Source organism: Pungitius pungitius, chromosome 2 (assembly GCF_949316345.1).
Source record: "Pungitius pungitius chromosome 2, fPunPun2.1, whole genome shotgun sequence".
Taxonomy (NCBI): domain Eukaryota; kingdom Metazoa; phylum Chordata; class Actinopteri; order Perciformes; family Gasterosteidae; genus Pungitius; species Pungitius pungitius.
Genome location: NC_084901.1, coordinates 21166687 through 21194577, shown reverse-complemented (window position 1 = coordinate 21194577; position 27891 = coordinate 21166687). Strand labels below are relative to the sequence as shown.

At 42.8% G+C, this 27891-nt stretch overlaps 3 protein-coding genes across 4 annotated transcripts; 1 reads left to right on the top strand and 2 right to left on the bottom strand.

Annotated features, from left to right (window-relative positions):
- Positions 1 to 9: 9 nt before the first annotated feature.
- On the bottom strand, positions 10 to 12331 carry ehd1a (EH-domain containing 1a). The gene is made up of 6 exons (XM_037462138.2): positions 11533 to 12331; positions 7011 to 7108; positions 3396 to 3637; positions 2745 to 2915; positions 1656 to 1820; positions 10 to 1051 (listed from the first exon to the last, which is right to left on the bottom strand). Exons 1-6 carry the CDS (start codon positions 11919 to 11921, stop codon positions 518 to 520), a joined length of 1599 nt encoding a protein of 532 aa, XP_037318035.1. The 5' UTR covers positions 11922 to 12331; the 3' UTR covers positions 10 to 517.
- Positions 12332 to 15947: 3616 nt separating this feature from the next.
- ubxn1 (UBX domain protein 1) lies at positions 15948 to 19608 on the top strand. 2 transcript variants are annotated; one of them, XM_037462154.2, is made up of 10 exons: positions 15948 to 16036; positions 16645 to 16709; positions 16825 to 16878; positions 17069 to 17196; positions 17697 to 17787; positions 17877 to 18068; positions 18247 to 18298; positions 18412 to 18534; positions 18726 to 18909; positions 19039 to 19608. In XM_037462154.2, the coding sequence occupies exons 2-10, from the start codon at positions 16651 to 16653 to the stop codon at positions 19077 to 19079; spliced, it is 924 nt and encodes a 307-aa protein (XP_037318051.1). In that variant the 5' UTR covers positions 15948 to 16036; positions 16645 to 16650; the 3' UTR covers positions 19080 to 19608. The 2 variants fall into 2 exon arrangements, with proteins under 2 accessions (XP_037318051.1, XP_037318052.1); XM_037462155.2 differs by lacking the exon at positions 15948 to 16036 and adding an exon at positions 16043 to 16347.
- A 90-nt stretch (positions 19609 to 19698) lies between these two features.
- si:ch211-114c17.1 (pre-mRNA-processing factor 39) lies at positions 19699 to 27743 on the bottom strand. The gene is made up of 15 exons (XM_062560602.1): positions 27637 to 27743; positions 26246 to 26502; positions 25971 to 26096; positions 25751 to 25869; positions 25445 to 25612; positions 25062 to 25242; positions 24841 to 24945; positions 24363 to 24489; positions 24120 to 24268; positions 23867 to 23993; positions 23077 to 23348; positions 22621 to 22799; positions 22440 to 22514; positions 21915 to 22086; positions 19699 to 21177 (listed from the first exon to the last, which is right to left on the bottom strand). Exons 1-15 carry the CDS (start codon positions 27692 to 27694, stop codon positions 21088 to 21090), a joined length of 2205 nt encoding a protein of 734 aa, XP_062416586.1. The 5' UTR covers positions 27695 to 27743; the 3' UTR covers positions 19699 to 21087.
- Between the last annotated feature and the right edge of the window lie 148 nt (positions 27744 to 27891).

Sequence of the window (27891 nt, the reverse complement as noted above, 5' to 3'; positions counted from 1 at the left end):
TACCACGAGTCAGATGGTACAGTAATCCTTTTTATTTATCTGGCAAAATAATAAAAAGGGAAGCATTTGGAAAGAGTCAAAGTTAAGTCAGGAAATACAAAAATATAGATAAAACAATTATAACAACTATTTTGATTTATTTCCTCTTTCACTCTCCAAATGGAAAAAAAAAAACTATATTTCTTTGGATCAACATATAATATTATTGACTGAATGCTTAATAGACAAATCCGTCCATGACCCCCCCCCAATGGATTTCTAACATAACTAAACATTATCCCCTAATGCACAAAGACGGCCCTCCCGCCCACCTCCCTCCCCCCGGAACCCCTCCAGTCTCTCTCTGGTGAAAGCGATCACATGGTGTGTCAAATAGCCTGGAGGCTCACGGCACGATGAGGGCGACGGCGTTCATGCTTGTGGCCGGACTTTGGTCTGAAGAGTCCTGAAGATGATGCAAAGCGTTGACACGGCTGGCCTCCAAGCCGCCCCCTCCCTTCCGCTCGGTTCTCCCCTGCTAGTCCTCCGTGACCATCCCGCGTTTGGAGGGGGGCACGAGGTGTCCCGGGAGCGTTGGCGGCAGCTCGTGGCCCTCCAGCTTCACTTTGATCAGGTGGTTGGCCAGGGCAAACTCCTCGTCATCGAGAAGGCCGTCTTTATCCACGTCCGCCAGCTTCCAGATTTTTCCCAAGACCGTGTTGGGCAGCTTGGACTTCAGCATCTCCTTCTTGGCTGCGGCGCCGGACACTTTGCCGTTGATTGGAGAGAGGGTGTAGAAGATCTCGTCGTACGTGGGCTTGTCGCGACCCACCACCCACTCCAGCTCGTCGATGCCTTCGCTGGCCCCCTCGCCGTAGCCATGACCGAAGGGCCCATTCCTGGTTCCCTCGAAAGCTCCACCCTTGACAGACTGGCTGGGCATGGAAGCCTCCTCCTGGCGCACCATGGCCATGAGGCGAGCAATGTCGTTAGCCAGCATGTCCTCCACGGCCTCCAACAGCTTGGGCTTCAATACTGCAAACTTAGTGAAGTCCTGGCCGTTCAATTGCTCCTAAAATAATTAGAGGGTCGGGAGGGGGGAGAAAACAGGAATTGGTGATAGAAATAGATCAGTCTTCAATGGTCACCAATGGGTGCAGCATACAAGAAGCAGGATTTCCTGACAAACAAAGATAAATAAATCTCATCTCCGTCTTGGTCCTGGAGGCCAAGGACAGGAAAGAAGGGCAGAGATGTAAAGAAAGTACAGGTGGGAAGGTCATTCTACTCTTCTGAATAGTTGGATGGAAACAAAGTATTTCTTTCATCAAATATGTAATAGTGTAATACTGCTATCCGCATGCTGTTGTACGAATGATGTTTAAAAAAAAAAAGTAGTCTTCATTTCCAGCGACTCGTGTCATTTTCTTCTCGTTACATGTGTACAGTCTTTTCAAAAATACACTGCAGCTGTCACAGGAAAACTGTTAGAAAACACTTGGCAACCGGTGCCTTAACCTGTCAGGACCCCCTTTTAGGGTAAAGGGACATTGTAAGACCTCCCCAACCAGAAAGAGCAGTTTCTGGGCTTAAAGACATGCATGTTGGTCTTCAACCTGCACGGAATGCTACACCCCCACCTTCTGTGTAGGATGCTGAATTTATCTCAACCATACCTGCATCTTTGTGAGTTTGGGGAAATCTCCAGGGGAGATCTGGTGCTCCTTTTCAATCCTGTGGTAGATCTCCCCCAGGTTGGCTATCAGTTCCTTCTTCTTGGATTCCTTCCCAAACACAGCCGGCATATCTTTCTTTAGAGAGCTGATAATGTAGGCCTGTACCTAGACACCAATAAGGAAATAACAGAGTTCAAAATAGTGTAGATTTTACACTCAAATTTAAGATCTACATTATAGACTATTTGAGGTTACTCTATTAAAAACTTTGATGTTCAAGCTTTCCCCGTGAAGAATGACATATGAACAGAGTCTGATTGTGAAGTCTGGAAGGCAATCAGTTGTGTATGCAACTGTGGACAGAACGTAAAATCTACAGAAAATATAACTGAATGGAATCAATATTAGGCGTAGGTATTTCTTTAAAATATTTAGTATTTCATGCGCATCTAAAGGGGTTTAGTTTAGTTTTAAATCTATCCATAAAGACTAGTAGCAGAAGTGACAAAATAAACCTCATCACTTATGTGGCTCATCAAAATAATCTCAGACATAAGATTGTACTCACTTCTTCCTGAACACAAACATTGCATAAAACAGGGCATTTTTGGGGGGCAATCCCCCTCAGGGTGCTGATGTGAGAATGATACAGAACTAGAGGCAAAGTTGAAATCAAGTTTCACTCTATCAGCATGGAACTTAAGATGGCAATGTCTGACTGTGGGTCAAGCGTTTTCAATGAACTACCATGACATTAGTCTTAAAAAAGCCCATACCATCATTCCAGTTAGTATTTAGATATGGTATTTAGTCCCTATACAAAGTCAGTTTGCCAAAGACAACAGGAGGCACTACTGCATACGTTCACTTCCTGCATTATGCATTTTGGGTCATTGTGACACTCACAATCCTCTGCTTAGCAAAGCATACATGACCTGCACTAAGCCGATGAGACCTCAGTCAGCTCAGTGACTCACAAATATTATATAGATGAGCAAGAGGGTCAACAGTACGTTTTCTGGCATGCATACTATAATATTTTTTTTTAAAAGAATCATCTGGAGGGCAAAATGTCCTTGTCATGCTGACCTTGGCGAGCCGGGCTCGTTTGATGAGGTCATTGAGTTTGCGTAGAGCTGCATTACGTGGCAGCGACTGGATGTCCAAGAACAGGTCCTGCTCCTCTGCCTCAAACAGCTTCCTGTTGTCTGGGACCAACAGGGGCTGAGCCCAGAACGATCCGATGTACACGCGCACCACCTGGAGCACAGTTTGCACACGTTAACCTCCTTTAACGTCCGATGTTCATCCGGTCACACTGAACTGCCCACACCCAAAGGGATTTGAGTCACATCCACAGAGTTATACAGAACTATGAGGTTTACTTAAGATGTTTCAGTCTCACTCTCAAAGTCAATGAATTATTCTCAAACATGGTCCAAAGGTTATCTTCTGGATCGGTTTATGAATATGGCCCTGGATCAAACATTAACAAAAAAGTGAGGTAAAAATCCTAACACAAGCTCGGTCACCTGATATGTTTTCACATTCTTTTTTTTTAACATTACAAACTGAGAACATTAGCTAGAACCATGTTAAAACCTGTCACTTTTCAATTACTGTTAAGTGACCTCCGTCCAAATAAGCAAAGACACTAGTCAAATTGGATTGAAACGCTGTGCATTTTAATTGAATTCTGTAGATCACAAAACTGAAACAGAGAAAATAAATGCTTTTTACCTCAGGTGTGTTGATGATTTTTCCTAAAGACCACATCAGTGCTCCGTAGACCCTCATCAGCTGCTGGGTGCTGATCTGGTCCGCCTTGTTCAGCACCACGCGCATTTTGTCCTCGTGGTTTTTGAGAGCGCGGATGACCTCGGAGAACTCGTCAGAGATGTCCAACTTGTGGGCGTCGAACAGGAGGATGATGCGGTCCACGCGCTCCGCAAACCACTCCAGCACTGCGGCAAAGTCGTAACCTGGAGAGTTAAAAAAAAAAAAAAGACCAGACGATTAAAGACGGGCTCTGCAATGTTCATTCTCTGGATTTTCTTCCTCCAATCTGAACAACTGACAGGAAGTCAGAATGAATACATTTTGTATGTATTCAGGCTGGGAACAACCATCAGATGTTTGTTCTAAACAATCCTGCATGACTTGACATGGGGAGTGAGGTTGTGTAGCATTTGGATTTAGCTTGCTGTATCGCGTCAACTACTGAAGCAAATACTTGAATAGAATTCTTTGGGTATTGAACAAACTGACCATCGTGGTTTAGAGAAAGTGTTTCTGTAAACAGTTACACTGGACAAAAGAGCTCAACGGCTCCAATCTGTAAATAAATGGTGAGTTTTCCATTTAGATTCCATGTAAGTCATGTAGATCCACTACTACTGTTTAGATAAGAGCTTTAAATGAGGCGGAACATTTTCTCCCTGGTTACCTATTAACTGCCAGGACAGGCGTATGAAAGGTAAAGACGTTTGAAGTCCATGCGGAAAGTCTCCCATCTCAATGTATTAGGAATTCATTTATTTATCTTTCGGGACAGTTTTTCCAGCAATGTTTCTTATAAGAAACCAGCTTTATAGTCATGATAGCAAAGAGAAATTAAGCAAGAGAGTAAGCGAAAGACAGGAAGTAATATAATATGCAGCATCATTGATCAACAAAAGCTGCTGCGTCGGAGCAGGGCTCCAGAAACTCAATGCACTACTCACTTCCTCTGGCCATCTGAAAAACCAGGGGACTAAATCAAATGTCGTAAAACAGGTCTTTTTCCATTGAGCTGTACTTTGCCTTGGGGGGAGCGAGGAGGAGAGAATTATGGTTCCGATTAGAGTCCATGTGTCATCTGATCAGAGAAGAATGCAGCTGCTCTAAAAGCTCATTTTGGCACTTGCACAATCAGCGGTAGATCTGCTGCACATGCATTCCCACATGGCTGGCGCTTGTTCGTGTCTGAGCACATGTATACAAAAGAGATAGCGATAAAGTAGATGGGCGCAATGGGCCTGCAATATGCAGAGATAAAAACAAGGTTGGGGGGCTGAGACAGAGATAGAGACAGAGAGAGCTGTTTGTGCCCATAATCACATGGGAAAGCAGAGGGGGATAAAATGGGGAATATTTTAAGTCCAGGATCCCAGTGGGAGCTTGCAGAGGACATTTGCTCCTTCTCTCAAGTCTGTTTTTACTACATGGGTCGAGGAATCACACGGAGGGACAGCTGCTCATGCTTAGACTCACTTATAGCACATTGCATTGACAACTGTCCTTTGCCTCGTGTACAGACGTACAGGGATCCGCTCACGCCCTTGTGGTAAATCTGGCCTCATAATCGTGTGCCAATCATTGACAGAGAGCACAGATGTGGAAATATCAACCTGAACCATTTTTTCTTATTCAAATTATTTTTATTCAAATCTGTTGATTTCTTAACTAGTTTGGGAGTAAGCGGTAAAGAACAGCTAAGAGTTGGGGGGGGGGGGGGGGGGGTCAAAATGTAACTGCCACTTTCCAGAGAAAACAAAAAAAAGGTACAGGTTCTAAAAGTTTCAAATTAGCGTCTAAGCTTGCCGTTTAAATCTGTCAGTGTCGAGTCATGAGCAACAATTATCGGAAAGACGACAATGAGTTCTGCAATAATCAGTTTTGTTATATGTTTTTGGGCATTTTGAGGTTCACTGAGGAACAAGCTCTGAGCTACACTTCCATACTGACCTCATCAAAATAAATCCATAATAAAAAGCATTTTAAATCACATATTCATTGTCTCTAAACGCAAAGGCTGTACTGACTGTCATACATGCCCGTCACACCTTCGTCGGTCCTGTTTACACATGACACAGCGAGTACAGTATGTCTGGGAAGTACAGTATTTTATCTGTTTATATAGAAACAGTTAACACAATAACGAGCGAGAGAGAAAGAGAAAGAAAGAGCCCTGTGTCTTTGTTCGGTTCTCCACAGTAAACCATGTATGTACGGAAACAAAACAGGGGAATGAGGTACCAGATTTGGTTTGCTTCACCTCTTTTAGGACGGAGTTACCTTGATATGAGCCCCTTTTCATTCATACAGACACTTTTTTCTTTGTTTCTTCTTGGCACAAATGGTTGTTTGTTTACAGTCACCTGTTTGGCCTCTGCATTGCTTTGCCAACAACCCATATTCTTTCTGTCCCCTTAATCTGCTATTCATCATGGCAGCAACTATATGTTCAATGAAGAGTCAGACAACTAGTTTCTATATTGATTGCTGGCTTTTTTCTATAACAATTAAGAAAATTTAAATAAAATGTCGTAAAAAGTAATGTCTCCAAATGGCTGGTTTCTTGCCTCGTTCAAAAAACTAAGAAACAGTAAAAATTCAGTTGAAATTTCTTTCACTGATGAATTGTGAAAATAGTTGCCAATTAATTTAGTGTGGATATACTGTGAATTGTTTCCCCTTTAGTTTTTGCTGGGTCTCAATGAACAGCAGATTTACTGACTGCATCAGCTCTCTGAGGCAGAGAAGGCGGTGGGGGGGGGGGGGGGGCAGTCTTGGGAAACTGTTTGCCATTTGACGCCACATCCTTTTACAAAAACTCTTGTATGTGTGCTTCCTCTTAAAAAGGGGCTCAGATCAGGTAGAAAAAGCAGAAGCTGTACAGTTATCTTCTGCCTGGGTTCTCAGTTTTGTAGGATCATCAAAAGTAAAAATGAAAACTGTATACGTAGCAATTCTGAAGAGAGCCTGAAGGTCAGAGTTGTTGTAGCACATGGACAGATGGATGAAACGATTAATTGATGCATTTCCACAGAGTACGGGGAAATTACTCGCATTCAAGTGATAAATGATACAACACCATTACATGGTCATGTGAAGAAATGTTTTAGGATATTCACGCTTGTTCCATCTTTTAAAATAAAACCTGGCGACAGGCCAATCTGAAGACAAAAAGGGATGTGAAGGAGGGTGCTGTGCAAAGCTACAGGTAGAGACAGACAGGAAATGAACTTCAAAGTGCTGCGTGCCCTCTCGCTTTGCTACAGCCGGGTTTTATACAACCTCTATGTTGAGAGTTAAATAAAAGGTTTGACTGGTCTAAAAGCTCGACTAATGCAGTTGACTTCGCAGAGAAGTGAGGAATACAGGAGCAAAACTCAGAAAGGAAGAGTATATTACATTGTTAAAGTGCATTTTTTTCTGAATGTTTCACTTCCTGGGAGTTAACTTTGTGTGCATTTCATTGCACTGTTTGAGGTTTGGAGGAGAGAGAGAGAGAAAGTGTGCCTCTTTTAAATACTGACAGTAATAGTGACTAGGAGAGTGAGAGTAAAGCGTGAGTGTGTACATCAAGCAGACCTCTGCTTATCCTCTGCTTCTCCCCAGACAGAATTCCAGGAGTGTCGATGATACTGATGCTCTCCAGGACGGGGTTAGGCATCTGGGCACACATGAACCTGCCGAGAAGACACAGTAATGAGAGGGGGGAAAGTGCGGGGCACAAAGGGGGAGGAAAAGACAGTAAAAGAGATGAGAGGGTAGAGAGTAAGAGGCATGGGGAAAAGGGGGAGGGTGGGAGAGATGAAACAAAAAGAGTTGAGTGTTTATACATAAGCTTGGCATTTAACAGACCTTCTTCCTCTCTGGAACAATTGTTAGCGGACTACCTTTGCTGGCAAGTCACACTAAGAACACAAAGCAGCAGTGGATGGAAAGGTTCCAGTTGCAAAGGAAGAGTCCCTCCCCCAGAGCAAATTAGATGCTCTATGATTAATTGACCCAAGGGCTGCAACTAACAATAGTTAAATGTGGTTTCTTAAATGTCAGAATATAGTGAAATGTAGAATTTCCTTAAGTCCGGGCAGATGCCTTAAAATGACTTGCTCCGTCCGACCACGAGTACAAACCTAAGACGAAGGACAAAGTGAGCAAATCCTCAAAATAAATGTATTCAATAATTATCAAAATAACACTAATTTGATGTTGGTTAATAATTGTATTGGTTGATTAATAATTTTAGCTCTTGTTGACTCTCTGGAACTCTTTCTGTAGAAAGATTGTTAGACTACAGGATTCATATTTTGCAATGGTGGGGGGTTTCTTGTAGGAGGTAACCCCTGATGAAGGAATGTTAGAGAAACACTGGCACAATACATTGTAAGTTATGAATAATGATTCCCAGCACAACCCAACTCGCTACACAATAGTCTCCTTTAAGCTGGAACACTTGGGTTTAAACTTTAAAGGGGAGTGTTGCTCTACAACAGCTATTGCGCCAAGACACACACATTCACACAGACAGTCACACACTTGAGACAGTGAGAGGAAGAATGGTTTTGCATAACCCAATGGCGTCCCATTCAGGACAAAGAAGGTGATTGTTTAGACACGAAAAAGGTTGGAGAACTACTTCTCGCTCTGCTTCCATTTCACTTGATCTGAACAGATACTCACAACATAAGCTCAGAGGCGCCGGGTCATAAGACTGGGAGAGCCATGCCTTTACATTCCTGGTGCAGCCACACATAGGGCAGACGCACACCACAAAAACCTAACAGATCCCACTCCACATGCAGGGAGGAAAAAGGAAAATCCAAGGACAATGATCAAGTCAAAGAAATATGAGAGATGGGTTTTCATAGGGATCCTATGAAAGCTATTGCATTACAATAACAGTGACTGCCAAAGAGAACAAACATGCAGGTTTTTCCATAGCCTCTCACAGCTGATGGTGCATGATATCCAGTTGGACCTTTGGCTTAGCTTTTCCATTTCCACACTAACATTTTTCAGGCTAGTGCTCAAACTGGAATTCTCAGAAACAGGACCGTACCAGGCGCGGGGGGCCCAGAGGGCCACGAACCAGCTGAGATCCTCTCGCGGCTCAAATATGTCTCACAAAAGTGAGAAACCCATCTTCTCTGTGAGGCTGCCGCTCTGGTATGAAGGCCTGGGTGAGAGTACTAATGTGACTGGGGGTCTGGCTCCAGCTTATGAAAAAGGGTCTTCCTCTCTCGTCCCACCTCCTGACCAATGACCTTCCGTCACACCGCAAACCTCAACTTCCTGTAGAGAAGAGGAAACAGGGCGGCCGCTGCTTGCACTTGGGATGTGGACAGGGAGCTTACAAGTGTTTAGATTTTCCATTCAGGCTTCCTCTAAAGGCTTTTGTATGTGGGGGAATTCTATTAATTATAAACATATCTATATCTAAAAGTGTGGCCTTGTGTATATTTGTTATGCGCTCTATAAGGATGTGCACCTGTGTACCCCGATTCGACTAAAGTGCAGAGTCAGTGTCCTGGAAAAAAAGTCCATGTGCAGGACAGGTCAGAGCGGTGAGGAACTTAAACTTTGCTGACTAGGTTTTACTGAATAATAGCTTACGGAAAGAACAAATGCACTGAGGTTGAGTGACTGCGCTACAGTGTAAACTAAAAAAAGAGCCTAAAGCTAAAAAGAATATTCAGGTTTATCTGGAGTTCATTTTACAGAATCATTTAGGATTTAGTAGAAATCACAGCACATTAAATGGATACCAATGAGAAACCAGGCAGCTAGAAACAGAAATAATGGAAAAGTAGTGAAAAAAAAGAAAAAAAGTAGGCCATCAGGTAGCCCACGCATCAGCCACAAGTGTGTGGATCCGGTTACTGATTTCTGTTTACGCTCTTCATAAATAACTGTGTATCAAGGGGTAGGTCGTACCGAAGGCTGGTAGTTAAAGGCTAATCGGCAGGTTTAATGACTATGGTTAAAAAGCTTGGCCAGTGACATCCACCCCACTGAGCAAGGCCGTCAGTGCTCCTCTGACACAGCGTTTTCTCCTCTGCCTTAAATCGGTTAATTAACACTATGATCCTTGATATGTATCCACTTTTATGAATAAAACCAATTCAGTCAACCAAATGGCTGATTGAAGGCCACTCTAAATACTGTTTGCCCCCCCTCAAAAGGAAAGTGGAAAACTGGTCCAAAACCCAAGAGATCCAAATGTTTTCCTGGAACAGCTTCTTGATAGACATTTTTTTGACTGCAAGTCGGCCGTGGGATCGGTGCCATTACAAAAGGATTTTTTATGTTTTAGGGCCGATATGTACTCACACACTTGCTGTTGTTGTACAAATATTGTGTTATGTATGATCAGGTGAGCTTACCCCCGAACTAATGATGGCCACCCAGGCCTAAACTCGCACGAGAGCCCATGATGAAGTCCCATGATGTCACAGGAGTCCGTCCAACAGTCGGTAAATGATGCTATACTGTGGTCAATAGCCTTTGTTTATGCACAATCTTATCTGGTTTCCTCTCAAGTCTGTAATAAACTCCAAAGGGGTGAATCGTGTTCCCCGAGGTCTAACACCAAATGTTATCTGCATGCATAACTTCCCTTTTCCCAAGTTGATGATGTTGTTTAGTAGAAATTTGCTCTGATGCACGATAAAACAAACATTCCAAACAATTGACGGAAGGGATCCACAACCTCTGCCATGTGTGAACGTGTGTGTGTGTGTGAGAGAATGAAAGAGTGTTGACATGGAGTGTACATGTTTTTAGAAGACTAGAAAGGCGCTATATAAAAGAAAGTTAATGTACTATGTACCAGCGCAATAGACGATAAGACATGGGCTTAACTGGGGAAGCGTCAACACAAGAGTGAGTTAGTCTGTTGTGTGTTTCTTTTGTCCATCGGTTTTGCTGGTTATTCCGGTGCAGGGTGACACCACCACACTGACCACAGAGGAGAAGGGATATACCCACATCCTTTACAGGAAGTGACACCATCAGCCATTGGATGGCTGACGCCCAATTGCTGACACCAGCAGCAATTGGGTGTCAGCCATCCGATGTCATCACACCAATACTCCCACAATGAATTGGATTAAGAGGTTTCCCGTAAACACCGTGGCACTCACTGTGACGCACCTTGCACTCTGGGTACACTCCAGTTTATTTGTTTCACTTTCTCTTCTGCTTTTATTTAGCTGTTTTCTATTATTTCCACACTTCAACCATGTAGTCTTGTACTCATTAGTGAAAGTACAAAGTGGGCAACACTTCCTGCAAGTCACCAGAGTTTGGCCATAAGGATCAATATACATTAGACTTTGACATCAGGCTGATTACTGGGCCCAATTGGTTGATAAAAAACTTTGGGAAGCGCTCTGGCGGTTTCCGCAGTACCTGTGGACCATCAGGCTTATGGATGGAACTCGGTGCCCAAGTGCAAAACGTACAAAACTTGTAGCACCTATATCCAAGGGCTGGACAAGGTCATCTAATTGCCTAGCAACACCGACAACTATTTCCTTGTTTCAATGGGCCTCACTCACATTGGGACAAAAAAAAGCTTAATCACCAGTCTGTCTGTGAGGCGCCTTGAGTAAGAAGCTCCTGGACAAAGGGGGCAAGGTGCAATGTCAACTGGCAGGATCTAATCCAACACGAATGGACTTCTTTGTCAATGGGATCAGGGGTTAGAAATTTGTTTTGTCATACACACAGTGGCACTTCAACATAACTATTGACGGTAAACACCAACATTATCTCAGGAAGGTGAATGACTTGACACACACACACACACACACACACGGGAAGATTGTGCAACAAAAAACCGTCCATCTACCTGTGAGGTGGGTACGTGTAAGGACACGTAAGGAGGCCATTTAAATCAATGCGTGCTGTGCTGCGGTAAAGTGGTCTTTCACTCACACCTGTATTTTACATTTACAGACGTATTCATTTCAATCACACATGAACAAATAACTTCTGGGCCCTAACTGCTCAGGTTGCTGTAATCCCAGTGAATTAACGTTACATTGCTCGGTATAAGCTCTCTAAATGGAGTCCGCCGACTCGACCTCCCGTCTCTTAACGTTACCTGTTCAGAAACGCGTTGCCGAAGGCGTTGAGTTTGCGGAATGGCTTCTTGGGGTCGACCACCAGAGCGTTACCGGGGATCACCCCGTCCTGTTCCCCGTGCATCACAGCGATGAAAGAGTCCGTGGTCGGCTCGGGGCCAATCCGCATACCGGGGAAGTCCTGTTCCATGAGGTGGCGGATGAAGGTGGTCTTGCCGGTGGAGTACTGGCCCACCAGGAGGACCATGGGTTTGTTGTCGAAGTCGGCATCTTCGAGCGCAGGGGAGTGGAAGTCGTGGAATCGATACGTGTCCTCCAGGGGGAACAGTTTGGTCCGGTAGAGCCGCCGCAGCCCCTCCGACACGTTCTGGAACAGCTCGGGGTCCTTCTTCAAGTTTTTTCGGAACATGATTGCGGATTTCTGCCCTCAGTCGACACAGCTGTGTCCGTCTCCCGTTGAATAATTAACTGTTACCTGGTGTCGTGGTGTGGAACTTTCACACCGCCAACGTAGTAGGTGCCTGCCGGAATGAAGCAAACGCTGGGCGAGGTTTTAGAAGTTTTTTGTCCCCACCCTCTTCTTTGCTAGCTAGCCACACACTGCGAAGTCAGTTATTCAGGGAGGACCTTATTTCAGCTGACGTTCACTAACGTGAGACGGGGAAACCACACTCTACCATAAATACGTAGTTCTCGAAGGAATACAGGTTTACAGGCTCAATTCTAGCTGTGAAACCTTGAGAACTCCTCTAAGCGGTTAGGCTAACTCGCTTAGCTACCGGCCCCGGCTGTCAGTTAGAGAACCCTTGTGAAGAAGGCACGCACACACCGGAAATACCCTTTTTTTCACAATAAAAGCGTCAACGATGACGTCAGTCCGGGGCCTCTAACTAATGGTGTAGTTTATACTCACAACATTCTAAATTTACAGACAGCTCCAGATGCTTTATTGGCAATATTCCTCACATCAAAAGGGTCAAAATGAAACCGATGTTGTGTTCAGTTTTGGCTGCAGAAAGGATTTATAGTATGAATTGTTTTGTCTTCTGTTTTGTTGGTATAAACAGTCAACCTAATTAATCAAATTGAAGAAATAAATTACGTTTACTTTCATCGATTTTTCCCCCACTCTGAAATCGAAATTATTATATTATTTATTTTTTATAGTATTAACGAATGTTGATAGTATTACTATAATAAATAATTTAAATAGTATAATAAAATATATTTTATATCAAATGTGTTTAGCGATTTACACTGAGATGTACTCCCAATGGTTTCTACATTCATTTTCTGTTCTCTTTCTCAAACTGCGAAATGTACATTTTCTAATATTTTCTATTTAATTTTTTTGTCCAAACAATACTGTTATTAAGACTTTAAACTGTTCCCTTGGTTCTGGGTACCAGTGGAATAACGCTATTTAATGGACCTGCATTCAAATCAACCAAACAATCCGCTCATCATTTCATTATTAACACGGAAACTGAAAATAGCATTCAATAGGTTTACATGTGGTATACAATGTGTTGACATAAAGAAAGTAAATGTAATATTACAATTTTGTAAGTTTCTTGCCTTACACTTTAAATATATTCATAAAATATATTAAGGATGGTTTACTTTGGTGTTAGTTTTGTTTTTCATTTGGTGAAGTCACACACACAATATTTAAAGATGAGGTGTCAATGTCGTCTATTTGTTTTTCTTTCTTCAAACGGCACAATGAAGGAACAGAAAGACAGTTAAACAATAAGGGATCCATTTTTATTGCGAAGAACAAGCTGCATAGTAACAAGTACAAAAACGTCAAAACAACAGCAGAAATAAATCAGTAATGTATACAAAACTATTTCTTTAATTCAGCTGTGTGAACTGAACTTTACATAGATTTCCGATGACGAGAGGTGTCCCACCACAGATAACAGCAGCCCCACTGGAAGAAAGAGTTATTCCATATGGAGATGCTGTTACAGCTGGTGAGACCCACAGAAAAAGCACAGCTGACAGTGCTGAGCATGAGAATGTGGTGGTGAAAATAGATGGAGGATACAACAAATATTTTAAAATAGGTGTGATGCAAAAAGCCTTTCCTTGCCCCTCCAGTACTGGATTTTTGTGTGTGTGTTATTATATCCTAAAGATGCTAACTCTGTGTCAAATACAGTATTTGGCCAATCCTACACATTTTATCTTCATGCCACCAGTGTCACAAAAGTTTCACACATGAAATAATGCTGCCCTCTTCTGGTCGGGCTTTGTGAAATCAAATCATTTTATTGCATTTTTATGAGCCCTGATGTCATAACACTACACACATAAAATACAAGACTAGTAACATATTATCCACCAAAGGTTTTTTTACTGCTGAACATTAGCCTTATGACACCAATAAAGGATACTTTGCTAAATGAAAGTGGGATGGGAGTCAGGAGAGAGGGAGACTTTAGACCATTCAAATGAATCTTTTACACATTGATATGGCTTTGAACTCAAGTAGTAAACATGAGTGTGTATCATTTCCTTTGTAAACTATATCTCCTGTAGGTTACCAGTATCTCTCTTAACTTATCCTGACTAAGCAGTAACCCTTAACCCTCGCTTTCAGTGAAAAACAGGGCCATAAAGAAGACAAAAGAGACCTTGATCCCTTTTGTCTCCTTTGACTTTGCCCACCCAGCTGTGTATCCCAGTTCTCAAATTATTAATGACAAAGAGAATGATAATTTCAGCATTGTGAAATCGATATTTCAAACTTGCAAGGCTTTTGCTGGCCGTGATTGACACTAAAGACCCTTTTGCCAAAAGTTTGGTTAATTTATCAACAGATTCCTTTCAATCCTGAACAGATACAAGGTTTTCATCGTGAACAGTTGTTATGGTTAATAGAAAGAATGATATATATATCTACTCTGTTACAGAAGTGGAATAAAAAACGTTAAAGATTTTAAGAATAAATGCATACGTAATAATTCTGTAAGAAAGCATTTAGAGTATGATTGCGTTTTTACTCATTTTTCAACATTTTCCAATAATTGTACTTTTAGTCGTACTTTAGTCGTACTTTTAGACAGCAAGAGTGCTAATGACAGGTTGCTCAAGTTGTTTGAAGAGTGGATGCAATTGATACCTAATTAACACAAAATGACATAATAGGTTGGTGGAAATGCAAGTTATAACTGTCATATTTATGTCCCATGATGTGCCCCTCGCTAATACTGAAATCCATGATTTCTTTAGTTATATACCTATAAAATAAGTTCATACTCACCGAGTCATAAGTGCAAATGAGGCTTATTGCAGTCTTTCATTTGGAGGGAGGAGTGAGAAAAGTGGAAATAAAAAAAGAGAGGAAAAGTAAACAGATAAACAGTTAGCGAGGTTTTGAAATAATGAGAGAAGACAGAAAGTAGCAAGGAGGCAAGGCAGAAGTACCTAAGAAATGGCAGACTGGTCAGTGCGGGCTGCTTAAAACTGCGTGGGGGGGGGGGAGAAAATTAATCATTACACTGACTGTAAATATGTAACAGAACCAACCTTCCCATAAAAGTCAGCAAATTGCGTTGTGTTTGAACACCCACGGACACAAGAGGATGGAACAAAAGCGTACAATAGGAAGAGCAGCCAATAGGAGGCACCGTCAGGGCCTTGAGCACTTCGATTAGGCGTCCTCTCCCAAAGGCCTCTTCATTCACCCCTAACACATTATTCAAAAACTACATAGAAATCTTGTCTACCTCATGAAGCAGCCGTAACTATAATGAATTTATTTTTTGGCAAGATCAGTCAGAATAGTATGAAGAATAGTAGAATAATGCATGTAGAAACAAGTGCAAGAATGAATGTGTTACATTCATGTCATGAATGTCATAGCCCCACAAACTAACTTGTATATTGATGAATTTGAAAGATAATTAATACACAGGATAGAAATCTTGAATCTCATAGAAATATCTTGACCCATTCTCATCACCTACTTATGTTTGACCTATTGCCATAAAAGTACGTTGAGCACATCTGTCAGCAGCTTTTGAGTAAGAAACTGAAAGAGTTTCCCAGTTTGTTCTTACAATTTAAGGTGGCTACATACTTTTATAAAATGCTCACTTGCAAGAACAATAATCCAGGAATGTGAACTAAATCTAAATATAACACTAAAATATTTATTTGATATTATATATATATTATATTATATAAGATATTATGCACTGCGCTACCACTGGACTACTTTTACAAAGCATCTGACGACTTATTTCTAACGATGACTTGATGAATCATTCTTAGTGCAGCATTCCAACGCAGTTTTAACAAGACACGGGTTTAAAAACTTCGTTTTCACAAAGAATATCTCATTATTGTTAAGTGCCAGTATTCTAGGCTATGGTTGGGGTCAGAAAAAAAGTATTTGCTTACACATTATAATAAAATGTCTGAATTAGCCCAAAAAGCGATTTTCGCTTTTCTCGTGCGGTTCTGTTTGATCTATGTGGGTTCCCGTACTGCTGAAGCGGTATTGACTGATGTGTGAGTAGCTAACTAACGTTGTCTTCATGAATATGTTAGCTGATTTCACCTCTGTAGATAATAACATGACACGTATATGTACCTTTACATGCTACTTACAAACAAACAGAAATAGCTGAAGTGACAGAGAGCGTAACAGAGTTCCTGGTCGTTTTTAATCGGGCTAGCTAACGAAGCTTCTCTGCTAGCTTTCGCATTTATAACGCTAGCCACATTAATGCTAATTGTAGCTCAACGGCACGTTAACGATCGGATCGTCAACTTTCATTTGAACATATTGTTACACTACTGCTGATTCCTGCTAATAACGAGTAAGTCACAGCAAAACAAATCACAGAATTCTCTATAAAAGCTTGACTTACTAGCTAAAGTCAATTCATGACTTTTAGCTCAGTGTGAGGGAGCTAATGTTACATTAACGTCACCATTGTATTAAGAACGTAACACCATGTAAAGAAATAATAATAATAAGCTTCCCTTGGCTATCATGACGTCTCGATGCTAGTTTAACGTTAGCCTGCTCGCAAGTTTTATCTGTTTATTATAACTTATTACTCGTATCTGATATAACTATTGGTATGTAACTAACGTTATACGATCTGTTTCAGGTCAAGATGGCAGAGCTAACGACACTAGAGAGCCTGCTGGAGATGGGCTTTGAAAGAAACCGAGCGTGAGTGCGCCCAAATCCCCAAATCCATAATGGTTTATGTATGTTCCTAGCCTTGAGACAACCTCCCAAGTGAAAGTCAAAACTAACAGTTTCTCCATTTACCTTGTGTTTTCAGGGAAAAGGCGGTTGCCAACACAGGTAACCAGGGGATAGAACAAGCCATGGACTGGTGAGCCTGAATCACACCCTTAAAACGAACATATTAGTGTTGAAATGGCTGGACGGACACGGCCCTCTGTCATCCCTTACAATCCCACAATATGTCTGTCTCGGTCTCCCTCTCTTAAAGTCAACTTGTGCTACTGATTCTCCATCATGTTCTGAGCCCTCATCTCTGCCGTGCGATGTGCTTTCCTCAGGTTAATGGAACACGAGAACGACCCGGACATCGATGAGCCATTTGTGCCTCCTGTGGGGACCGTCCTGGGAGGAGAAGCCGGCAGTCAGTCCACCACAGAGCAGCCGTCACTAGCAGACACCGCCGAAGGTCATTATTTTATTCACACGATTAGACAAAGACACACATTCAATAGTTATTTGCTCTATAAACATTGTCTCTATTATTGTTCAAAATAATGAGGATATTTATTGATTCTAAAATAATGTGATTATTCATATAACTCATATTTACTATATATAAACAAGATATATACTCGGGTTAATTGAATGGGTGGGGGGTGTTACTGTTCATTTACCCAGAGCGGGATGTGATGTCAGTTGGTTAGTTGCTTCAGTTTTTACTCTCTCTTCACTGTGTCATCACCTCCAACTAGGAGAAGGAATTTGTACGTTCACATTGTTGTTTCCCTTAGTCTTGTGGTGGATTTTTTACTTTGTCCTCACTGAGGGTCTAAGGATTGTGGTGACGGGTGTGAAGTTAGGTTCATGTCAACCAGCTCAGTTGCTTTGAATTTTGGTTCCCAGTAAGATCTTTAAATATCACACACTACGTACATCTCTCTCATGTGCATTTGTTTTCGTCTTCAGGTACAGCAGATGGAGAAGGGAATTACGATAATGATGACACAAGTGCGAGGATGCCAATGTCAGAGGAGGAGAAACTTGAGCAAGTTAGACGGTCAGAGTCCCTTCAGGATTGTGTTACTTTAATACACGTACATACTCGAAAAAAGAAGAGGCAAATATCTGTGTGTCTCTTTTTTTCAGGCTAGAAGAGCTGATGCGGGTGAAGCAGGCGGAGAGGCGAGAGCGAGAGCGGGCAGAAGAGTTGGAGCGGGAGAAGCAGCGGAGGAGACAGGGCCAAGAGCTGCAGCAGATTCGCCAAAAGCTGCAGGATGATGATATGAAAAAGCTGGCTGATCAGCGCATGAAAGAGAAGATGGAGGACAAGATGGCACGGTAAGGTATTCCTCGGCACAGTAGAAGATAAACTCATAAGCTAAGGCGAAGAATGAGTGGCTCATTCACGTGTTACAGACATGTCACATTTGAAGTCAGCCAACAGTCCAAGTAAGATATCTCTTTGTACAACTGTCTTCATTACTTTCATTGTGTTGGTTGTCTTTATTCCTGTCAGGCAAAGGGTCAAAGACAAGATTGCACGAGACAGAGAGGAGCGAGCACAGAAGGTAACCCAATCAACATCCATCTAGTTAAATATACTAATTAAGTTTTCCTCTTTTCAGCCCCTTGATATCTCTATTGCCGCTTCGATTAAAAACTTTTTTTTTTAAACCTTCAGTTTGGAGGCATTACACTCCCGAGCACGGCATCATCGTCCCAACCTGCCCAGCCCAGCCCCTCGTCACCCACCAGTCACGGCCCGCCACCCACCAAGAAGGAGTACGATGAGTCCAGGATACAGGTACAGGCTTCTCTTTACACCACACATTAATAAAGCTCACTGGAAAAGCAATCAATTTCACAATGAAACGCATAATAAAAAACGGTTTTCATTTACTTTCAATCAAACCTGAATTTACTCTTAAATATCCTATTTGAATGTTACACATATTTCTGGCCTGAACTGGTCCAATAGATAACTTTTCGGTACAGGTACGTCTGCTGGACGGCTCGACCCTCACGGCGGTCTTCAAGGCCCAGGAGCCGCTGGCGGCGGTGCGCGTCTATGTGCAGGTGAACGGCAACACGCCCGAGGGTCAAGACTTCACGCTGCTGTCGCCCTACCCGCGTCATGTCTACACCGAACTGGACATGGAGAAGCCCCTCAAAGAACTGGGTGAGCGCCTGGGACGACGTTTGGATGAAGAGCACTTAGTTCTCAGTGTTTGTGGTTTGGCGTCGACTCGAAACTGACCCTCAGACTGTGCCTGGCCTCATTTTGTGACGTTCCTTTCTGTCGTTTTAGGTTTGGTGCCTTCAGCTGTGCTGGTTGTTGCCAAAAAGTAAGATGGGGAGGATCCGCTCCACGAGCCTACCTCACCACTTCCCCTGCATCGACACAAGGAACAGATAGAACCAGGAACAGAGCCAACACCTCTCGAGTATCACTGAACTAATGCAGAGAGAGATATGTAGCTGGAGACAAAGTTATAATGGTTTCTATCTGCTCTTATGACGTTTTCAGCCATAAGCAGTACAGCTAATTCAATGAATGAATGACGCCCTTTGCCATTCTGTTCTCGATTTTTTTTTTGTGTGCAGTGAGATGGAAAGTGACTTTTACTTAAGAACAAGGTGAAGATAGCTGGCTTCTGATGGATACTGCTTCAGAATTGTTTTAATTTTAACCTAATCTTTATAAAGCAAAGTATCACACCAGACCTACTGATGAAAGGGTCTTAAATTAAATCCACACGATCTTCTTGATTTTGTGAAATTCTACTTTGCCAGTTTTTTTATAAGTTCAAATATATTGACAGTTATGTCTACATCATCACCAAGAATCTACTTAAAATAAAGCTGACTCTGAAAATTGTCTGTGACCTTTTTTAAAATGGCTTTGTCAAAGAACAACATAAGACCCCAAAATGAACTGCTTCTGTAGTCTGACATTATGCAGCCCCACAACTACATGTTCCTTCATGCTGTGAATAGTTACTACAGAACCAAACTAGGGCTTAACAGTCCCGAAGTGAGGCATTTACTTCTAGTAGAAACTACAAATCGCAGTTGCTATGGGAAATTATTTTACATACAAAGAAATGAAGCATTTTATTGAACCATGCGAAACTGCAAGAAAGACCAACACGCATCCCCACTATACTGGTTTGCGACACGCAAAAAAAACCCCATGAATTTTAAAACGGTGAACTAAAATTCCATCACATACGATTGGCGTTTTTGGCCGTCATAGTAGGAAAAGCACAGGTGATGGCTGCCTTAGTTTAAAGGGGCCTGACACGACTCACTTGGGCACGTGAACAGAACAGAGTCGTCGTTAATATTACATGAGCTTCTCCTGCTATGACGAGTCCAATGTTATAAACGACCGTGGGACATGTTGAGCCAGCGGGTTTCTGAGGACAGTCTTCACTTCAACACGCAAATTATCCAAATAATAATACTCACACAGCAGCGCCTGAAGCGTTAGAGTCTAAGTTAAATCATTTTAACTCTTAACCTACATGGATGGGAATTCAATAGAATTAGCTTTTGACTGATGCCACCATAAATGAATCAAGATATTTAATATAAAATAAGGAACGAGCAGAGCCTGTTTTTTAGCTTTCATAAAATTGAGGTAAAGATCTCAGCCTCTTAAACCTGCTGGCTATAGGACTTCACATAACAGCCCGATTCTCTTAAAATGACCGCAGATGAGGCAATGCAATGATGTTCACAATCCTCTTTTAAAAATACTTTTAGAAAAAGCTGCTTTAGATACAAGAAACGGTAGTTAACCTTACACAACAAACTGACCGCTGGTTTTCACCCTCATAATGAAAGCACAAGTAAACAGACACAATTCGTTCTGTTGTGACACTATAAAACACCTTTATATACATTAGAAAAAACAACAAATATCCTACTCTGGAATGGTACAAAATGTCAATCATACATCACCTGTGAAGTTGGATAAACTGGATGAGTTTAAAATGGGAGAAAAGGGCTTGCAAACAAATACAAAAATAGTTCTGATTAAAATGGAGAGACACTGATGCGCAGAGAAAAGGAGCGGCTTCCTTTCATCGTCTTTCCATCCGTCACTCGAGACTCAACACTGAAATGACACAACATGCCAAAAAAAAAAAAGAGCCCAAATCCTGACCCTTATTTAATCACATCCAGGATAGTGAGGTAACTCAGAGGAAGGATGGGGAGGAGAGGATGCTGGGATATTATTTTAGCAGGTGGACCGCCAGGACTGGTTGTTTCAGTTTGTTCAGCCGAGAGTCGTCCTGGGCCGAAAACATTTTCTGTGGCCTTGTGGTGTCACAGTCACTGTCGGCACCCTCTAGCTGGGAGGATAGTAGCCTTGGTTGTAGTTCCAGGTGTTCTGGTAACCGTAGCTGCCGTAGCTGCCGTAGCTGCCGTACTGCGGCTGCTGGAAAACCATCACAAAAAAAAAAGAAAAGAATCTTGTTAGGGGGGGAAATGAAAGGCCAGGACGGCTGCTAAATCTAGCAACTTGATTGACACATTGGGCAAGGGATAAATAAATAAACACTTTAAATTAAAAAAACAATCAAATTAACTGATGCATTATCTTGAGCAGTGAACCATCTCACGTCGTTCTCACCACTCTTAAGAGATGAAGAGATACATAAGTGAAAGCACCAAGAGGGTGTTGGATAAAGACAAACTATGCCAATACGTAGATTAAAAAGTACCAACGATGTCCTGATGCATCTGGTCGCACTCAAGGAATGCGAGCCAGCTTTTCCAGCTATTCCGGCTCACAGTCCCGTGCACAGCAGATACATGGGCTAGAGGGTCAAAGTCAAACATGCAATCTTATGACAAAGTAGTATGTCTCAATTGTATGCTAAATACATGACTTAAGGAAGTGTCTTCATGGTCTCAAGTAAAGATTTATAAATAAGTAATAAGAGTTTAAAATCTACAATGTGGCCTTCTAGTAACCAGTGCTGTCCTAGGTTTGAGCTACTAAGGTTCAATTTTAAACCATTTAGCATTATATAGATAAAGTATTTTATGGGCTTTGGTTTTTCTGCACCTCAATAAAGCCACTGTAAAGCCATAAAACACGCTTTTGGTCAAGCCATTTTTTGTTCATCGACAGATTTCCCCGAAATAGTTTGCATAATAAACTCATCCTACCTGGTACCAGCTGCTGTATCCCCCGTAGGCGGCCTGTGAGCTGGCGTCGGAGCCAATCACCGGGGGAGGGGGCGTCGTGATGGGGACATGCGCCATCGTCGCTGGCACTTCTGCAGACACGGCAACAGCCGAGCCGTCGTCACTTTTGCTCATCTTCTCTGAGTCCTCATCCCTGAAAGAAATCCAACTATTACTAGTAATCGTGTATCAATGATTTGAGGCTCGAGTCTCGACATTTCATGAAACATGAATGCTTTTTTCCCCCACTGCTGGTCATTTAGATTGTTTTAAGAAAAAAATGATTCTAGGACTCAATAGACAAAACATATCATTAAGACGGGCAGAGAGGAGTTGCCCTTCAAAATAAAAGCATTAATACTAATGAATAGTCCATATACAAGTTACAAAGCTACCTACAAAACCTTGTGGATTAGGAATTTAAAACGAACGGATTTGACAATTCTCTAACATGAAACCAGTCCGGAGCATACTATTCGTAACACTCTGATATTTGATTGAATCTACCCGTTCTCTGCTCCTCTCTTCGTTCCGCCCAGCTCCTTCAGCAGCTGCTGGTGCTCCTCGTAGACAGACAGCACACTGCGGGTGACACAGAGACCGAGACAATGAGGGACCACATGCGGGTCCTAAGGCGACAAATGGTCCGTCCGGGGCGTTGGTGTAAAGACTCGTGTTGAAGTCTGACCTCGCAATAGAGTTGCTGTAGTCCTCCGCAAACTGCAGGCGTCTCTGGGAGAAGAGGATCTTGGTGTGTGGGGCGAGGGCAGCTGCCAGCGCTCGCGTCACACACTCCTGCACCGCCTCCGCTGAGGGGTCGCCCGACACCTCCAGCTCCAACAGGTTCAGGTGCAGCTTATCGTTATCCTGAGGGGAGGGGGCACGGAGTGGAGTACTTTATTTTCAGTTATTGTAAAGGAGCAGTGCCCAGGGACAAACAGATCGTCAAAGCAGACTAAATAATCCTTAAATGCAGTTGATCATAAATTATAATGAAACGTGCTGGTTAAAATTATATTATCTGTCAATAGATAGAGATGTAATATTTGGGTGAATGACTTCCTCAAGCTAAGCGCATGAAAGTTGTCATTTCTACTTTGTATCAAACAAAGGACCATAAATCATTTTGCGTAATTGTTCTCACCGGACTGATCTCCAGCGCCTCCTGTAGGACTCTGCGCGCTCTGCTGGGGTTCCTGCCCAGCTTCAGCAGCAACCGAGCCAGCTTGATGGAAAAGAAAGCGTGCAACGAGGGATTCTCTTTGGATTCGTCCACCGCCTCACGCAGCAGCGCCTCCGATTGGTCCAGCAGGCCTGCCCGCCTCTCTAGAGCTGCCCTGCGAAGACGGACCACCGCCAATCCCGGGAGCGTTTTCTCCAGAGCCTCCAGCACCCGCCGGGCCTCGGTCAAGTCCCCTGATGGGAAAAGATGAGGGAGACTTTGAGAGTGTTGTGTATGAATGGGTGAATGATGTTTTGTAGTGTTAAACCGCTTTGAGTGGTCGGAAGACGAGAAAAGCGCTGTGAAAGTACAGACCTTTACATTTACACAGAAAACTGGAATGTGTTTTTTTTATTTTTATAAAAAGGTGCTAGTGGGCTTACTTATCAATCAAAATAATAATCAGCAGATTAACTGATTATCCAAAAAATCGTTAGTTGCAGCCCAAATGTGTGTGGTTCTGTGTTTAAAAAATACAATTAAACAACTGGGTCTAAAATACACGTTTTTTTGTTAGTCTGTAGAAGTAAAAAAAAACGTAATCGCAATTAATGTAGATTAATGAATTTCTAAATGTGAGATTAAATTGTTAATTTTTTTTAAATCTATCGACAGCCCTAGTATTTATGCAGTTTTCGTTCAAACTGGAAAAGTTGAAACCGAACGAAGGCCTTCCACTTTCCAAGGAAAGTGTGTTTGTGTGTTGTCGCACCGTGCCTCTCCTCGAAGGTGGCCCACTGCATGTGGATGTTGGGTCTGTACGCCAGGTGGATCTCACAGGCTCGTTTGAAGACAGCCCGCGCCTCGTCCACACTCTGCGACTCCAGGTACTGGTTGTACTGAACGACATGTACGAGAACATGTTACACACATATACAGTATATATCTATATATACACACAACAATGATCACTTGTGTAGGCCCTTTTGTGTGTTCTTTCACATAAACACACTTTTCTTCCTCACCCTGATCCAGAACTCCTCATACAGAGCGCAGGCGATCAGGCAACGCTCGAAGAGAATGCGCACCCTGGTGTCGTCATGGGCAACCGCAGCGCCCTCTGATTCCACCTGTGGCTGGGCGGTGACCTCGGGCTCCTCTGTGGCAGCCTGGTCTGGTTTATACAGGGAGAAAACCCCGTAGGGACCGAGAACGTGGTCAGATATTAACACAGACACCTGGACCTTCTGACACAGGAGACAGCTGACCTTGTTGGGGGTCTTGGGGGTCTTTGGGGTCCTTGTTCAGCTCAGCGACCTCCCAGTCCAGGTAGGAGTGCCAAGCCCGCAGCTGGAGGCGATCCAGTGGCTTGACATGGAAGTAAGGACGTTTGATCTACAGACCGGAGAAAAGGAAATCAGCAAGTGATCTAAACAGGAAAGTGTCTATCCAGATCAATGAATATAAATAAAAAGGCAATAACATATTTTTCAGAATTTAAAATATTTAGCAACAAAACTGCAAACAGTATAACATTTTAAATTAGCATTAAGAAATAGTGAAAAACCCTGAGATGCACAAAGTATTGACCAAAATATTACCTTTGGCAATTCTATGTCTGGAATTTTGAGAAAACTCTTATGAATGATTTTCACATTGTATCCAACGATTCAGTTTGGCCTCTTTAACCAAATGAAAAAGGCTTTTGTAGAACTGTTGTTACAGAGAGAGAAAAGAAACACTCACAGCGTCTTCAAAGTGCCATCGCTTGCGGACTTCTCCCTCGTTGTCTTGGTACACTTTGTCCCTGCGAAGCAGCACTTGTTCCCTAATCTTCTGCATCAATTCCTCCTGAACACAGAGAGTAGCACATATTAGAACAATCATCTGTTTGACCATCTCTGTAACTTCATGTCCCCACGTTTGAAACCTTCAAACTGAGCGCGAGGCCGCCAGGTGCTACTTACCGAGTCGGTGCCCTCCGGTGTGGCGGGCTCCTCCTCCCCTGGCGGCCGCTCCTCCCCCTCCACTTGGGCCTGTTCGGCACGCTCTGCTTTCTGAGTCTGCCGGCACAGCGTCCTCAGCTCTTCATATTCCTCTGTGGAAAGCACCTCCTTAGGCTCCTGAGCGTTGAGTTGGTCTTTGAACCTGGCGAGGTGAGATTAATTGCAGGACAAAAGAGAGAAGAGACAGAATGAGTTCAAGTAAGAGTGGCGGAGATGGTGATTTCATGCTAAATAGACCACTATGTATATTCCTTATCAAACAAAATTAAAAAATAATATTAGCCTTTCTTCGGTCTCATTTTTAAAAAACAATACACCCGCCACTCATGTGTGTGTGCTCTTACTTGTCATAGTGGGTGTTGTAGAGCTGGGTGGGGACTTTGAGGACTCTGTCCAGGACTGCTACTGCTTTCTTCATGTTCCCCTGCTCCTTTTCCCACTCGACATAGAGATCCCACAGCCTGTCTGAGTGGAAGTCCAGACCTGCTGCCACAACCGCATCCTCAAACACACTGAGGGTTGAGAGAGACAAGTAAGACTGCGGCTTTCACAAACAGGAGCTTATTTGCTTTTTATTTAAATTTTACCATTAGCTTCCACCTTTTACACAGCCAACAGCATAAAACGCAACAAAAAAAATGATTCTGCACCTGCGAATCCTCGAGGGCGACTCAGGGAGGTTCATGTCCAGTGTTCCCAGCAGCAGATTGATGTAGTGGATCCACAGATCTACACTCAGCGGGATTGCCTGTAGACCCTGGACACACACCTGACACAGCACAACACAACGTCAAAACCAGTGGACAGCACTTTCTAAATAGACTTTTAAAAGAGGGAACACAGAATTCTAAAACCTGTCTCCAGTTTTACCTCCTCTGCTTTGTTGTTGAACCCAGCGCGGCGTTCCAGATCAGCAAATTTCTTCCAGTAGCCGTAGCAGAGCGGGTAACGAGTGAGGAAAGCCTCTAGCGCTCTGCGCGACGCTGTGATGTGACTCTAGGCATGCGAGACAGAACGTTAAAGCCCAACTGTGACTCTGGGTTACCATTGGGACCATAGAGGTCTGTATTTTAAACTTGTGTTTATATTTAAGGAAAAACCTATTGATCATCCTCGTCTCTCACAACACAACAACGACTACACACCTCTTGCTCGCAGTATTGCAGCAGGTCAGTCCAGCCGGTGAAGTCTTGAGGATTGTCGTGGGCGGCCTTCCACAGGCGCTCAAAGTCCGCGGGCATTTCCCCCTCATCGTCTTCCGCAGGAGGGGGCATGGAGAAGGAAACGGGGTTGGGGCGCACGGACGCCTCGGGGGCCACGGCGGGACTGCCGTTCTCTTCCGACATCTCTGCCATTTCAGCCCGAGGCGATGCAGCCATCTCAGAGGCCTCCATGGCTGAGGCTGGGACAGATGAAAGCGTAAAGAGGAAATTGAAGGGAATTTCACAGGCACGCTGCTCCATCTTTTGTGAAGTTGGGGGGGGGCCTATTATGACCCTTTGGCCATAATCCCTACCTTCTAACGTCCTATTAAACAGAAACAACGATGTCGCAGCCTACTCTTTTATGTACAAAGAAACCTCAACCAACTTTCTACAGCTACAGTTATACTCGAGCAACAATGAATGACAAAGAAGTTAAATTAGTTTTCTGTTATCCTGTTTATTGTCACTGCACAATGAAACACCTTAAACACTGCCAAACCTTTTATATCCATCACTCACTCGCTTCAATTGAGGTGTGGTGGCAACGGAAACAGACACTGGAGTGCTTCTGAAATTCGTTTTAGTTTTTTTTAAATGAAGGTTTAAGGCACCATGGTGAAATAAATAGAAAAATGGCATTTGCCTCAATAAGAATAATGCACTGCTTAAATAAATGTAATGTGATTCATGAACCTTTCTCTGCTTCCTGGATAGTTTGAAAACAAAAAGAGGACCAACAGGTGTTAACACCATACAACAAGTGTAAAAGAAAAACACGCTCACAACCATATATTACTACAAAACTTAGGCAAATAGGGGGTTAAACCTACTATAACGTGCAGTTTAAATGCTTTTATAAAAAACAGAATGGCATTCACTACTCTAAACGTGCACCCGCAGTAGACAAAAACAAACAAAATAAGACATTTTCTTCATTTATTCTTGTAACAACCATGTTCACACCTGCAGATTTAGGTTTCATTCAGTAAAAGTACTTTACATCAGTTTGATCTACACTACGGGACTGACTCAGGTTTCATTAGGATGTTGTGGACATAACTCATTAAATGATTGATTACTGATCGCAAACCACTTTTCGAAGCATTGGGTGGTGAGTTGAAGTTGGTGCACAGAACGCTGTGCTGTTTCGTGCTGTGTGTGTTAGGTTACTTGAAATCACGTTAGCCTAGCTTAGCTTGTCATGCTTATCAACAAGCCTCCGGTCACATCGAAGCTTTATTAAAAAGACTTGCAGATGAAACCAATGCTGGTTAATATCCGTGAAACGACAAAACGGCGAATGATACATTCATTCATTTCGATCTAACTACCTGAAGACTCTTCGAGCTCCCCGTTGCCGCTCATCTCCTCATAGCCTTCCGCCGCCATGATGGTAAACGTCTCACTGACGTCATTCTGCCGCGACAGGTCACTGACGAAAAGACAGAAAAAAACGGCAAAAATAATTATACAAATGTGTAACTTGTTATATTTATTTTTCCCTCGTACGCTTGCATTGATTATTTTTTTATGTTCAATTTCTCGTTATCGTACCATACTTAAACATCATTAAATTATGATTAAAA